This window comes from Bos javanicus, chromosome 18, assembly GCF_032452875.1.
Source record: "Bos javanicus breed banteng chromosome 18, ARS-OSU_banteng_1.0, whole genome shotgun sequence".
NCBI lineage: Eukaryota > Metazoa > Chordata > Mammalia > Artiodactyla > Bovidae > Bos > Bos javanicus.
The window spans coordinates 39,501,526-39,517,329 of record NC_083885.1 but is presented as its reverse complement, the minus strand read 5'-3'; the positions used below and the strand labels follow the sequence as shown (position 1 = coordinate 39,517,329).

At 39.7% G+C, this 15,804-nt stretch overlaps 1 protein-coding gene across 4 annotated transcripts in view; it reads right to left on the bottom strand.

Moving 5' to 3' along the window:
- Window positions 1-15,804, bottom strand: part of PHLPP2 (PH domain and leucine rich repeat protein phosphatase 2) — a 64,840-nt gene that overhangs the window by 48,336 nt on the left and 700 nt on the right. For 3 of the 4 annotated variants that reach the window (XM_061387800.1, XM_061387802.1, XM_061387801.1), the window contains exon 2: window positions 7,227-7,504. In XM_061387800.1, the coding sequence (XP_061243784.1) occupies window positions 7,227-7,504 (278 nt within the window). Of the gene's footprint in view, window positions 1-7,226; window positions 7,505-15,804 lie in introns of those variants that run through there. The other variant, XM_061387803.1, reaches the window with a different exon arrangement.

The window sequence follows — 15,804 nt, the reverse complement described above, 5'->3', positions numbered from 1 at the left end:
AAATTTCCTGAGTAATGGGAGTGTCTTAGTTATTCACAAGCGCCTTGGATCACCTCTCAGTTTATGCTAAGAGATGAGCTGACACAGGATGGGAGCTGGTAACAGAAAGCCCAACCTCCTGAAGAGAGGCTTGGGGCTTGACATGAGCCCAATCTTGGGGGAGGAGAGGGCTGGGGATTTAAATTTGAGTTCAAGCACAAGATCAATGATTAAATCAATCAATCCTACCCTATAACAAAAACTCTGTACTGAAGCTTCCTGGTGGATGAACACACTCATGGGCTGGGAGGGTAATATGGATGCTCCCTATGTGTATATTCATTTGGCTCAGACAATAAAGAATCAATCCCTGGTTTGGGAAGATCCCCTGGAGAAGGGAAGGGCTACCCACTCCACCAGTATTCTTGCCTGGAGAATTCCATAGACAGAGGAACCTGGTGGGCCACAGTCCTTGGGGATACAAAGAATCAGACATGACTGAGCGACTAACACCTATACTTAAATAGTAATCTTAAATACTGCTTCCTTGAGTTCGGTGGAGTGGAAAACTCAGCAGTGGCCACAGGACTGGAAAAGGTCAGTTTTCATTCCAATCCCAAAGAAAGGCAATGCCAAAGAATGCTCAAACTCCCGCACAATTGCACTCATCTCACATGCTAGTAAAGTAATGCTCAAAATTCTCCAAGCCAGGCTTCAGCAATATGTGAACCGTGAACTTCCTGATGTTCAAGCTGGTTTTAGAAAAGGCAGAGGAACCAGAGATCAAATTGCCAACATCCACTGGATCATCAAAAAAGAAAGAGAGTTCCAGAAAAACATCTATTTCTGCTTTATTGACTATGCCAAAGCCTTTGACTGTGTGGATCACAATAAACTGTGGAAAATTCTGAAAGAGATGGGAATACCAGACCACCTGACCTGCCTCTTGAGAAACCTGTATGCAGGTCAGGAAGCAACAGTTAGAACTGGACATGGAACAACAGACTGGTTCCAAAGAGGAAAAGGAGTACGTCAAGGCTGTATATTTATATGTATTTCATCCTGTTTATTTAACTTATATGCAGAGTACATCATAAGAAATGCTGGACTGGAAGAAACACAAGCTGGAATCAAGATTGCCAGGAGAAATATCAATAACCTCAGATATGCAGATGACACCACCCTTATGGCAGAAAGTGAAGAGGAACTCAAAAGCCTCTTGATGAAAGTGAAAGTGGAGAGTGAAAAAGTTGGCTTAAAGCTCAACATTCAGAAAACGAAGATCATGGCATCTGGTCCCACCACTTCATGGTAAATAAATGGGGAAACAGTGGAAATAGTGTCAGACTTTATTTTGGGGGCTCCAAAATCACTGCAGATGGTGATTGCAGCCATGAAATTAAAAGACGCTTACTCCTTGGAAGGAAAGTTATGACCAACCTAGACAGCATATTCAAAAGCAGAGACATTACTTTGCCAACAAAGGTTCATCTAGTCAAGGCTATGGTTTTTCCTGTGGTCATGTATGGATGTGAGAGTTGGACTGTGAAGAAGGCTGAGCGCTGAAGAATTGATGCTTTTAAACTGTGGTGTTGGAGAAGACTCTTGAGAGTCCCTTGGACTGCAAGGAGATCCAACCAGTCCATTCTGAAGGAGATCAGCCCTGGGATTTCTTTGGAAGGAATGATGCTAAAGCTGAAACTCCAGTACTTTGGCCACCTCATGCGAAGAGTTGACTCATTGGAAAAGACTCTGATGCTGGGAGGGATTGGGGGCAGGAGGAGAAGGGGACGACAGAGGATGAGATGGCTGGATGGCATCACTGACTCGATGGACGTGAGTCTGAGTGCACTCTGGGAGTTGGTGATGGACAGGGAGGCCTGGTGTGCTGTGATTCATGGGGTCACAAAGAGTCGGACACGACTGAGCGACTGATCTGATCTGATCTGAGTTCGGTGAGACATTCTAGTGAATTCCTGAACCTGAAGGGGTCAATAACATGATAGTTGCAGGTGTAATGTCCTTTAACTTGTGAAGGACGTCTGTGGTTAGTGTCAGAACTGTATCACAGTAAACCAGACGGCATTGCAATAACCATTAAGAAAAAACACTGCCAATTAGACTATGACCTACCAACAAATGTAAAATACACACTGATTTCAGAAGTGAAAAACTAAAATGTAAAAACAAAAGTTTTAATAAAAGACAAATTACTTAATGTATAACACATTCTTTTTTTTTAACACATTCTTTTATAGTTTAAAAGAGTACAGAAATATGAAACGAAACAAAAATAATCTTTTTCCTTCCTCAGAGTTAATCAGCTCAGTACGTATTCTGAAACAGGACTTTCCACTCCCCTTTTTAATGTTAAAATATGGTAAATGAAACTTCAGACACTTGTAAGAGGTCACCTGGCTAGTCAGTGATAGTAAACAAATTACAACTCAGGATTCCAAATTGCAAGAGCATAACTTTCTGTTAGACATATCTTATCAATTATTAACTTATCTTAAAAAATAGTGTATCAGCCACCGAAATCTTAGTCATTTTGATGACTAAAAATAAAAGTAAATATATGACCATGAGCCAAAGGGCATTTCGTTTTGTTAAGGTAATGTTGTTACAACTTCTCAAAGAGAAGGCAATGATTACACTAAGCTTCACTAGTGAGTCATTTATCACTTAAACAGTCCAATAAAACAGACAGACCAAATATTATGTAAAGAACACTGGACTGGGAGACAGGACACCTGTGTTCCAGCTATAGCTCTAGGACCAAGCAGCTGCAGGAATGTGCTGTGGACCTGACCTCCCCAGACCTCAGTTTCACATCTATAAAACGAAGGAAAATGGTTTCTGTGACTCCCACAGGGAAGTTGCTAGCCTTTTAGGCAGGACAATTTTTGCTGTACAAGACTTTCCCACACATTGAGGATATTATCTGGCCCTTGTTCCCTAAATGCTGGTAATTCTCTCCTGTAGTTATGACTACAAAAGCGAGGCCCCCACACATATTCCCAGATGGAAAGGGCAGGAGGTGGCAGGGCTGTTAGGTCGGGTTCATTTTCCTAGAAGGTATCTCTCTCAGGTTCCTTCGAGTGCTAAAATTCTATAAATTCATAACCCCTCAGTTAAATTCAAGTGACAAGTCCATAACTAAAAAAGAGTAAGCTAAGAAGAAAATCATGGATGATTTAGGAAAAATAATGGGGTAACTTTAGTGCCAATAATCCCATTTCTAGGACCCAGCCCACGGAAATCAACAATTTAAGATTCATGGGGAGAAAAAAAAAAAAAATTCACGGGCAAAGTTTAGTTATCACACTACTTCTGAGTGTTGAATGACTTGAAGCAACCCAAAGAGGTTAACACTAACTAGGACCAGGCATCATTTTAAGTACTTCCTTGCGACTCAAAATGTAGCACATCACGTAGGAGCTTAACAGAATACAGACAGACCCCAGAGCCACTGAATCAGAATCTGTATTTGAACAAGCTCCCCAGGTGGACATTAGAGTTTAAGAAGCCTTACAAGTATAAACTCATTTAATCTTCAGAACATGTATAACTTATTTAACCCTTGGATAACTCTGTAACATAAATATTATCATCCTCCATTGTATAGATTAGTAAATTGAAGACAAAGCATTAGGTCACTTTCATAGTTAACAGTCTGAGCCAGGATTTGAACCCACAAGCTCTCAATCCAGAACCCAAGCTCTAAGCCATTACAGCATATTAGTTCTCAAGTTTTAAATAAGTTACAACATATGCATAAAATAGAGTATTCTGTAGCTATTAAAACTGGTATCTAAGGGATTTTTAATGACACAGGAAATTAGTTGAGGTAAGCAGTAAATAATACTGAATAAATGGTATGAGTCCAACTACGTAATTTTTAAAAATTAGACATACCTACTAATTTTGAAAAAGATCTGGAAAAAAATGTCAGGGTGTTGGGGGAGGGGAAGGCAATATATGGAAGCTAGTGTCAGAATCTAGAGTTCAAATTCCAGGTCTCACCAGCTGAGTGATTCTAGATGAAATGATTAACCCTTTTAAGACTCATTTCCCTCATCTATAAAATGGGGAGAATATTTGCCGCACAAAATTGCCATGAGGATTAAATGAGATAATCTACTAAAAGTATTGGAAAGTATTATTTCTTTGTACATTTTTTTCATTTTTTCCAAAATCTCTACAGTGATCGTAAACTACACACCAATAAACAGCAAAGAAGTTATTAAAGAAGAGATATTGCCTGACCTTGAACATACTACTGGACCTCTCAAAAAGCCTCAATTTTCCTCAATGAAAAGGAATAATCCTACCTCTCTTACAGTTACTGTGACGAGTTAAGGAGAAAAAAATGCATAAAGCACTAAGCCTGTTGCTAAGTTGCTTCAGTCGTGTCCAACTCTGTGCGACCCCATAGACGGCAGCCCACCAGGCTCCCCCGTCCCTGAGATTCTCCAGGCAAGAGCACTGGAGTGGGTTGCCATTTCCTTCTCCAGTGCATGAAAGTGAAAAGTGAAAGTGAAGTCGCTCAGTCGTGTCCGACTCTTATCGACCCCATGGACTGCAGCCCACCAGGCTCCTCCGTCCATGGGATTTTCCAGGCAAGAGTACTGGAGTGGGGTGCCATTGCCTTCTCCTAGTAAGCCTGCTAACTAGCAAAAGAAAGCACTTAACGTTAGCTAAAATCTATCATCATCATTATTGTTTCTTTGACTAACTAAGACTTTTTTATCTCTTACTCCAGCAAAGTAAATATATTCATATCTCAAATACTGTATGATACCACTTATACATGGAATCTAAAAAAACACAACAAAACTAGTGAACATGTAACAAAAAAGAAGTAAACTCACAGACACAGAGAACAAACTAGTGGTTACCTGTGAGGGGCTCGGGGGAGGTTTGGCAGGGCAATATAGGGGTGGGCGAGGAGGAGGTACAAACTATTGGGTATAAGACATACTATAAGGATGTATTGTATAACACAGGGAATACAGCCAATATTTTGTAATAACTGTAAATGGAGTGCAACCTTTAAAAATTGTATAAAACATTAAAATTTTTTTTTAATTTTAGAAAAAGGAAAAAATATATTCATATCTTCAAACTACAGTTCAATAGTGTTTTCATTATTTTCTAATCAACTCATTGTTTTGTTTCCAAAGAGCTATTTCATTACAAAATTATCAAAGCTACGCTCTCCATTTTAAGAACAGTTTAGGTTCACAAAAGTAAATTGTATTGCATTTGGACTCTTAACAACTAACAATACAATTAGTAGTAGCAAGCCAATTCTAGTGGGCTTTTGTCCACTTTTCTAATATCTCTGTATACATACACATTGGTATACAGATGAGTAAGTCTAAGGTTTAAATACTTGAACTCCATCAGTCACTACCAGCTATAATGTAGGTCAAGGCTTTCCACCTGATAAAATTAGATCGGAATCAGTGTTAAGATTTAGAAAAGCCTAAGGATCACCCAGTCTGATCCTTTCGTTTTACAAATGGATTTAGGAAATGTAGTTAACTGGTGAACAAGGAAAACATTCAAGTGCTAATCTACTTTTTCAGGAATTAGTCCAATTTCTAAAAGGAACACATAATAAACCTCAGTTTAGACTTTTAAAATGATATCAATTTTTAGCTCAGCTAAATGTGTTACTATAATTACCACATTTTTAGGTAGAAGTGGGAGCCTCCTTTCTCACTTTCAACAGTATTGAATCCACAGTTTTGAAATTCTGTTTGGAGACATTTACTTATTACTGAGAAAGGGGAGGCGAGAAAGGCACTTAAGGAGCTCTTATCTGAGATCTAACTCCAAGAGCTAATAGAGTTTTTTTTTTTTAAAGCTGAATCAAAGAGTTCACATGCACAGTATAAGACTACTTTGAGACTACTTTGTGTCTTCGCATTTATATAAGATTTTAAAGAAAACACAAATGGCTTTTAAGCTTATGAAAATATGCTCAACCTAACTCTATCACATAAATGAAAATTAAAATAACAAAATTCCTATCAGATTTCCAAACATCTAAGTTTTCAGGCTTGAAAAAAGATTTGTCCTTGGAATGCTGAATTTACAATTCTCTAAAAACTGTTGACAATCATTTCTGTTCACAATCAAGTATGTACTCACGCGTGAGAATGTCAAAACACATAAAATTTAAAACTAACGTGTTCTGGAGAAAGTAAGGGGGAAATAGGTATACTGTTACATTATTCATCACAGTATAACTTCTAGGAAGAGGAATCTGACAATATCTATCAAAATAAAAAATGCACATATCCTTTGAGACAGCAATTCCATTCCTAAGATGACTTCCACATGGGAGAAATATCACAGGTACAAGGATATTCACTGCAGCAGTGCCTGTAGTAAAAACAACTGCTAACAACCTACAGGCCCACTAATAGGAAACTGGCTAAATTTATGGTAGACTTGTAGAATGGAATACTATGTAGCCATTAAATAAATGAAAGTTATAAAATATTAACATGGAAAGGTATCTAAGATAGTGAGTTGACAAGGTGCTGCATATAGCACCATCAGTTTTAAAAATTTATATACAAATAGTGACACATACTCATGCATGAGCATAGGTACTTGTCATTCTCTATTTCCTTTTACACTTTATTTCATTCTATTTACCTGTATCACTTAAACAAATAAAACTTCAGGGACTTCCCTGGTGGTTCAGTGTAAGAATCTGTCTTGCAACATAGGCAACACAGGTTCTATCCCTGATCTGGGAAGTAAGCCCATGCACCACAACTACTGAGCCCATGTGCCTTAGAGCCCACGATCCATGACAAGAAAAGCCACTGCAATGAGAAGCCCATGCGCCGCAACTAGAGTGGCCCTGGCTCGCCGCAACTAGAGCAAGCCTGTGCACAGCAATGAGGATCCAGCACAGTCAAAAGTAATAAAAATAAATAAACAATTTTTTAAAAAGAAAATAAAACTTAAAAAATTATTTATTGTTAATTTAGATATTCAACCTATGATGTAACCCAAATGAAGTAACTATCAAATTTTCCTCCTCTAATACTTTTTAAATTCAAGGATTCTAATGTCAGCATCCTAAGGACAAGTCTATTTTCAAGCCTTGTGACTATAACCATCATCAGCTCCAGCACGAATAAAATCCTAAAGCCCACTTCCAAGCAGAAACACATATGACTTATACTGCAGTAGAATTAATGGTAAAACTCTGACCTCACCTGACCAGGTCTCCATGAAGCTGCAAATAAAGACTTTCCCTTCCCTCTCCAGCACAAATTTCTGATGCTGGTGTCTCTACTGTGCAAAGGACAAGATGTAAGTCAGAGGAGGAGGAGGAAGCAGAGGAAGTGGTGGTTGTAGTGGCAGTGGTCGTGTCTGCTCCATACAGGTAAACACAGCCTCTCTTCACATCTTCTCTCAGCCAGTCTCTCTCCCGAGAACCAAACCTACTTCTCCTATTCAAACAATTTCTGCTCCCATTGCGCTTCATATTTCTCTAAAAAAAAGTTAAGAAAAAGAAATCGTTAGCCCAACTGTCCGACTGAGTTAGACATATTTAGTCCTTATCCCACCTTTCCACTCCTTATTCACCAATACTCGGCTGGGTACTACTTCCTCTCATGGAGCCTTCTGCACCTGTCACGCCCATCCCTACAACTAGAAAATTTCATTCTCTTTACTGGCAGCTGTTCATGTCTCTGCCCATCATTTTCTGACCCTTTTTTTCTTTATGTTTTCAGAAAAATTTCAAGAACAACAGTAGTATGCACACTACCTAACTTTCACAAACTTTTATATTTTGCCAGATTTAGTTCAGATCATTATTCTAAAGAACATATATACAACCTTACATATATAGCTAAAGCCACCCACTACCTAAAACCCCATTTCCCTTCTCCCTCCCCAGAAACAAACACTCCACTATACTTAGTGTTTATCATCCCATGCATTTTTTTACATTTGTCCTATATGTATACATCTATAAACTCTAATATTGTTTTACATAATTTAAAACTGTATCTAAAACCTGACATATTTATGTTTCACCCTGTCATTTTTTTTCCCCTTGATTCAATACTGGTTTAGAAATTTATCTGTGATATTACACCCAGCTCATTCTTTTGAATACCACTGCATGAACACATCAAAATTTATCCCTTCTCCTGCTAAAGGCATTTAGATTGTTTCTAATTTTTCATTGTTGGAAACAGTGAAAAACAATGCTGCAATAAACATTTTTGTATATCTCCATCTGAAGACTTGAGATGGAGATATACATCTGAGGCAGAGGGTCCTCATCCTCTGCCTTATATCCCAAATAAGCAAGTACAGAATCCCCAAATAAGCAAGTACAGAATCAACACAATGTTGCACAAATATTCTTTCCATTCTCATGTTTCAAAAAAAAAAAATTCCTGTTGCATTTGAAAACTTAGATATGCATATACATTGTAAAATCACATCATCTCAAAGCAAAAACAACTACTGCAGCAACCTAAGAAGTCCCTAAAGATCAATATTTACCTGCTCTATTTTTATAATGGGCCATTTCTATTCCCTTTAATAACAAAAACAATTTCCACAAATAGCTACCCTGATGCACCTCTCCTGGTCCACTCCCCACTGCATTTCACTCTGTTTCAGTCATATCCAACTCCCCCCAAACACCAATTATTTCACAATTCCATGACTTATCTGAAAAGTCCTCCTCCGTCTTGTCCATCTGAGTAGTTATTCCTCAAAATTACTCAAATTTCACCCTCTCTATGGAGTTTTCCATTTCTCCCATTAAAAGCAAAATGGCTGTCTGGGGAGGCCTTACAAATAGCTGTGAAAAGAAGAGAAGCGAAAAGCAAAGGAGAAAAGGAAAGATATAAGCATCTGAATGCAGAGTTCCAAAGAATAGCAAGAAGAGATAAGAAAGCCATCTTCAGCAATCAATGCAAAGAAATAGAGGAAAACAACAGAATGGGAAAGACTAGAGATCTCTTCAAGAAAATCAGAGATACCAAAGGAACATTTCATGCAAAGATGGGCTCAATAAAGGATAGAAATGGTATGGACCTAACAGAAGCAGAAGATATTAAGAGGTGGTGGCAAGAATACACAGAAGAACTGTACAAAAAAGATCTTCACGACCCAGATAATCATGATGGTGTGATCACTGATCTAGAGCCAGACATCCTGGAATGTGAAGTCAAGTGGGCCTTAGAAAGCATCACTACGAACAAAGCTAGTGGAGGTGACAGAATTCCAGGTGAGCTATTCCTAATCCTGAAAGATGATGCTGTGAAAGTGCTGCACTCAATATGCCAGCAAATTTGGAAAACTCAGGAGTGGCCACAGGACTAGAAAAGGTCAGTTTTCATTCCAATCCCAAAGAAAGGCAATGCCAAAGAATGCTCAAACTCCCGCACAATTGCACTCATCTCACATGCTAGTAAAGTAATGCTCAAAATTCTCCAAGCCAGGCTTCAGCAATATGTGAACCGTGAACTTCCTGATGTTCAAGCTGGTTTTAGAAAAGGCAGAGGAACCAGAGATCAAATTGCCAACATCCACTGGATCATCAAAAAAGAAAGAGAGTTCCAGAAAAACATCTATTTCTGCTTTATTGACTATGCCAAAGCCTTTGACTGTGTGGATCACAATAAACTGTGGAAAATTCTGAAAGAGATGGGAATACCAGACCACCTGACCTGCCTCTTGAGAAACCTGTATGCAGGTCAGGAAGCAACAGTTAGAACTGGACATGGAACAACAGACTGGTTCCAAAGAGGAAAAGGAGTACATCAAGGCTATCTATTGTCACTGTTTATTTAACTTATATGCAGAGTACATCATGAGAAACACTGGACTGGAAGAAACACAAGCTGGAATCAAGATCGCCAGGAGAAATATCAATAACCTCAGATATGCAGATGACACCACCCTTATGGCAGAAAGTGAAGAGGAACTCAAAAGCCTCTTGATGAAAGTGAAAGTGGAAAAAAAAAATGAAAGGGGGGTTTAAATGGTCATTTGACCTTTCCCCTCCCCGCCAAAAAAAAGAAAAGAAAGTGAAAGTGGAGAGTGAAAAAGTTGGCTTAAAGCTCAACATTCAGAAAATGAAGATCATGGCATCTGGTCCCACCACTTCATGGTAAATAAATGGGGAAACAGTGGAAATAGTGTCAGACTTTATTTTGGGGGCTCCAAAATCACTGCAGATGGTGATTGCAGCCATGAAATTAAAAGACGCTTACTCCTTGGAAGGAAAGTTATGACCAACCTAGATAGCATATTCAAAAGCAGAGACATTATTTTGCCAACAAAGGTTCGTCTAGTCAAGGCTATGGTTTTTCCTGTGGTCATGTATGGATGTGAGAGTTGGACTGTGAAGAAGGCTGAGCACCGAAGAATTGATGCTTTTAAACTGTGGTGTTGGAGAAGACTCTTGAGAGTCCCTTGGACTGCAAGGAGATCCAACCAGTCCATTCTGAAGGAGATCAGCCCTGGGATTTCTTTGGAAGGAATGATGCTAAAGCTGAAACTCCAGTACTTTGGCCACCTCATGTGAAGAGTTGACTCATTGGAAAAGACTCTGATGCTGGGAGGGATTGGGGGCAGGAGGAGAAGGGGACGACAGAGGATGAGATGGCTGGATGGCATCACTGATTCGATGGACGTGGGTCTGAGTGAGCTCCAGGAGTTGGTGATGGACAGGGAGGCCTGGCGTGCTGTGATTCATGGGGTCACAAAGAGTCGGACACGACTGAGCGACTGATCTGATCTAGAAAGAATTAATTACTCTCTCCTCAGTAGAACTTTTTCACCTTAAACATACTTCCACTACTATGTAAATCACCATTGTTTTTAATTATGTATTGGGTATTTTCTCCTCTGTTATACACTGAGAACCCATTATAGTGCCTGAGAGCCTAGGTGGCACAGAGATGCATGCACAACTCAGCTGATATCACAGAAATTTATCCCCGGTCCCTAATGAAACCTGACTAGCTCTGGCAAGAAGCTGAATAAACTTGGGGGAAAAAAAAATCTCCTTTTTTAATAGGAAACCTTATAATCTTTCCTTTGTATCAGCCACAAAGCAAATACTTTTGCTAAGATTCCTCATTGGAAAACAGAAATATCTATAATAAAGCTGATATTATTCTTGTACTTACTGAGATTAAATATTTGAAGATAAGTGTAGCACCTAACGGAGAAGGCAATGGCACCCCACTCCAGTACTCTTGCCTGGAAAATCCCATGGATGGAGGAGCCTGGTGGGCTATAGTCCATGGGGTCACTAAGAGTCGGACATAACTGAGCGACTTCACTTTCACTTTTCACTTTCCTGCATTGGAGAAGGAAATGGCAACCCACTCCAGTGTTCTTGCCTGGAGAATCCCAGGGACGGGGGAGCCTGGTGGGCTGCCGTCTATGGGGTCGCACAGAGTCGGACACGACTGAAGCGACTTAGCAGCAGCAGCAGCACCACCACCACCTAAAATTCAATCTCTGAAGATGATAAAGACAGGGGCAGAAAAAGAACATATTCCCCATGTGGAGAGAAAGAAAAATAAGAAATGAGAGTGGCTTCATTGTTTAAATTTAGGATAATAGGTAAATTGATCATTTTATAGATATTAGGGATTGCAGTATGGCTAAATCAAAACCATGAGGATTATTACTGATACTAACTTCAGATAAATAGAGTAAAGCCCTGCTACAAGTGGGAACTAGGTCTCTTTATTCTCATCAAGAGCATTTTCTCACTGAACATATCAGAATTAACAAAGGGCTTACAAGCACATATAAACACAGGGACCATCATATCTGCATGACTAAATAATCTTTACCAGTACATAATTAACCAACTGATTTTAAGTATTTCTTATTTTTACTCTTTGGGAAAGATCAACTGATCCTCTGAAAACAGTGTTCCATATGGTACAGCTACATTTATGCAAAGAAACCATGCATTTTCAGTGGAGAGAAAGTTTGCTCACTGCTGTCAAGAGGGCCATGGACACTACTCCACAAATCCATCAAAAAGAATCCTTAAAAAAACTTAAGGTCAAACAATATCCCATTAACCTTCTCAATCTTAGAAAAGTCAAGGCAGACCCCAGGAGGTATTACATTACACCCATGATTCTTCTTCAGTAAGAATGTTTAACAGTAATTTTTTAATGTGAATATCTATTTCCCTTAAAAGACTATACATAAATTCTTTAAGAAAGTTACGCTCTTGAAACACGTGTTGTTGGTCAAAGAATGTATCTCCTTTTATATGACATATTCTACCCTATGAAAATAGACTGCTGAATTAGAACTTCAGTGGATATCATTCTTTTAAACCTGTTCAATGGGCATTCAAAGGCCTAGATACCAAGGCATAGCCTTCTGGGAAAAATCTAGATGAACTGCTTAGCTATAATTACTGTTTAGTCGCTAAGTCATGTCCGATTCTTTTGCAACCCCATGGACTGTAGCCCACCAGGCTCCTCCGTCCAGGGGATTTCCCAGGCAAGAATGCTGGTATAGATTGCCATCTCCTCCTCCAGGGAATACTCCCAACCCAGGGATTGAACCCGAGTCTCTTGCACTCCAGGCGGATTCTTTACCACTGAGCCATCAGGGAAGCCCTTAGCTGACATCAGTCACTGCTGAATTACCGACGGTAAAGCGTCTTCCTACAATGCGGGAGATCCGGGTTTGATCCCTGGGTCGGAAGATCCCCTGGAGAAGGAAATGGCAACTCACTCCAGTACTCTTGCCTGGAAAATCCCATGGTCCGAGGAGCCTGGTAGGCTACAGTCCATGGGGTCGCAAAGAGTCAGACACGATTGAGCGACTTCACTTCACTTCCTTCTCCACTACCTAAACCATCAAGGAAGTGTTGGGAAGGTCAGTTCTCTCCTCTAAGATGCCTGCAGCTTTTTGAATCACTATTCCACTGGAATTGCTAGACTGAAAATACTTTATTTCCTCACTCTTCTTAATTAAGAACTACTGACAAGCTTCTCTAAAAGGGAACACAACCATAATCATCCTCCCATCAAACAAGTGTATTAAGAGCGATTTAAGATTTAAAGATATTTCTAGATAGTAGAAATCTTCAGAGTAAGCAATGAACTAAGTACTTACTTCAGTTTTACACTTTCCACCCTCTAAAAAATGAAGACAACATTGAGGGTTGGCTCTGATTAGTTCAAAGGTGATAAACTATTAAATGCTCACACACAATTGACTCTAAGATATGCATGGTAGAACAGGGTCTACTGAAGTAACTCTCCATACTCAGTGAGTTCTAGATTGTGAAATATCCTAAAGTAGGATATGTGTTCCCGCATTCAAAAGTTCAGAATGATACGGGTTCATCTCAGAATACACACGCTAAGGAATATCTTGAAATGGATACAAGAGATAAAGAGAGGAAGAATATTTCAGTTCATTAAAATCTTTGTTAGTGATTTATTTTAAAAACCACATGTGCACTTCATTTTGATAAAAACTTGAAACTACTATTGAAAAAACCAGTCTCATAGCAGTCACTGACTTGATGAACTATAACTTCATTTATTATACAGACTCAGTAAAAAAACAAAAGTAAAAGAGTGGGACACGACTGAGCGACTGAACTGAGTTAAAACAAAAAAAAAGCCAAACTATAGCAAACGTCTGGAAATTTTTGCTTCAAGTGTACTCCTGATAATCTTTAAGAATATTAAAAATATCATACTTATATTCCAACTACAGTTATGAAGGACTATATTCTAAATAGCAATTTGCTAAATAAGATTCTGAATCCAAATTCTGAATCAAATTTTCCAACACTCCATACAGTGGTGTGTGCGTGCTTAGTCACTTCAGTTGTGTCCTACCCTTTGTGACCCCATGGATCATAGTGCGCCAGGCTCCTCTGTCCATGGGATTTTCCTGGCAAGAATACCAGAATGGATTGCTACGCCCTCCTCCAGGGCATCTTCCTGGCCCAGGGACTGACCTGACATCTCCTGCATCCTGTATCGTAGGCAGAATCTTTACCGATGAGCCACCCGGGAAGCCCTAGATCTCACCTGACTAAGTTACACCAGCTTAGCTATAATTGATGTTCATGATTTGATATTAAGTATTAGAGAAGGGGGCTGCAGAGGAGGAGATCATTAGATGGCATCACTGACTCAAAGGACATGAATTTGAGCAAACTCCAGAAGACAGTGAAGGACAGAGGAGCCTACCGCGCTATAGTCCATGGGGTCGCAAAGAGCTGGACAGGACTTAGTGACTGAACAGCAATAGAAGAGTTACAAAAAAGAATGATGTCTTTGTCAAAGGGTTTTTGGAGAAGAGCATTAGGAGACGACAGATTCTGAAAGTCTTCTACTTACATATTCCTTTCCTATTTCACCTGGCACAAAATTCAACCACTCAGCTACTGAAGTCAACTTTTGTTTGTTGAAAAAACACACAGCACCTATTCTTCAGTCAATCTCATTTATTTGCAAGGATGCAAAGGTCTTAAGACACTGTTAGCCTCCCATACCACCAGATCAGCACTAGACTAAGTATCAATTTCTGGAATCTTTCTAATGGCCTCCAGATTGGAACCCCAATAGTAGGCTGGACCTTTTCCTGGAACTGTAGGACGGTGGGAATCTTCAATAAAGATCCTTATTTCTCAATTCCTTCCCTCCCACATCTCATTCCCCATGGAAAAATAGTTGCTGTAAAAATAGCAAAGGCTGTTTACCTTCAAGGCCAGAGGGCATTACCTATCTCTCAGACTTGCCCTTTCCTGATAAGCCAGGCCAGCAGAATTTTTTAAAGTTCATTCACAATTTACATTTTCGTGACCTTACAGTAAATATCCAAAAGCCTTTGAGTAATTAAATTTAAAACATGATTAAATAGTTTACAATAAATATGTAAAAGGTGTAAGCAGAAGTTAACTATGAAAAGTTATTTCAAGTTCCTGTATTAAGATTGCGTAGTAGCAGAAAATTTTTTTTATTTTACAGAGTTCTAATTTATGTGGTTTCGTGGATTCACCAGATGTTTCAAATCTACTATTTTTTTCAGTGTTGCCATCTTTGTAATGTCCTACGAATAACCTTAGTAGCGAGTACCTGGTGCGCACTCTCAATCCAACGATCATTACTTAATAAATTTTTCAACATGATGTATTTTCCTTGTCTTGCAAAGTATTTTCGAAACACGCCAAATCTAAATTTTCTTTGCTCTCTTCCTTTTCTCTGGCAAGTTTTAAATCCTGCTGATTCCGCTTCTAGAACTTTAGAAGGAATTCCATTTCTTCTTCAGGACACCCAGTTTACATATTTGACCTACGGAAAAATTTCTCTCCAACTAGATATTTCGAAGGCTAAAACTCCCTCCAGTGAATCTTCCACAATCTCTCCTTCTAAACACCTTCACTGTCCCCACCCCACCCTACATTCCTTGTGCTTTTTAACTTCTCGTCATCACCTTGAAGACTCCATTCCCCCCACACCTTGCCGGCATCTGCCATCATTTCCTCCTACTCCCCCTAATTCCAATTCCTGCCAAAAAGCCCCGTTAGCTGCCTGTTGCATAACTGCTCCCCCATCACCGTGTCCCTGGATTGTCAGCCCCGCTCCCGCCAGCAGGAATGCCCCCTTTTTGTCCAACCCCTCCTCCCTCCTGCAACACGCCCAGCGCTGCCCCGAGATTAAGCTCCTCCGGAGATTCTCTCCGCAGGCGGGGCAGGTCGTGCTCCCAGGCCGGCGCTCGGGTGCGGGGAGCGGGTCTTAACTTCGGTGGGAAGCT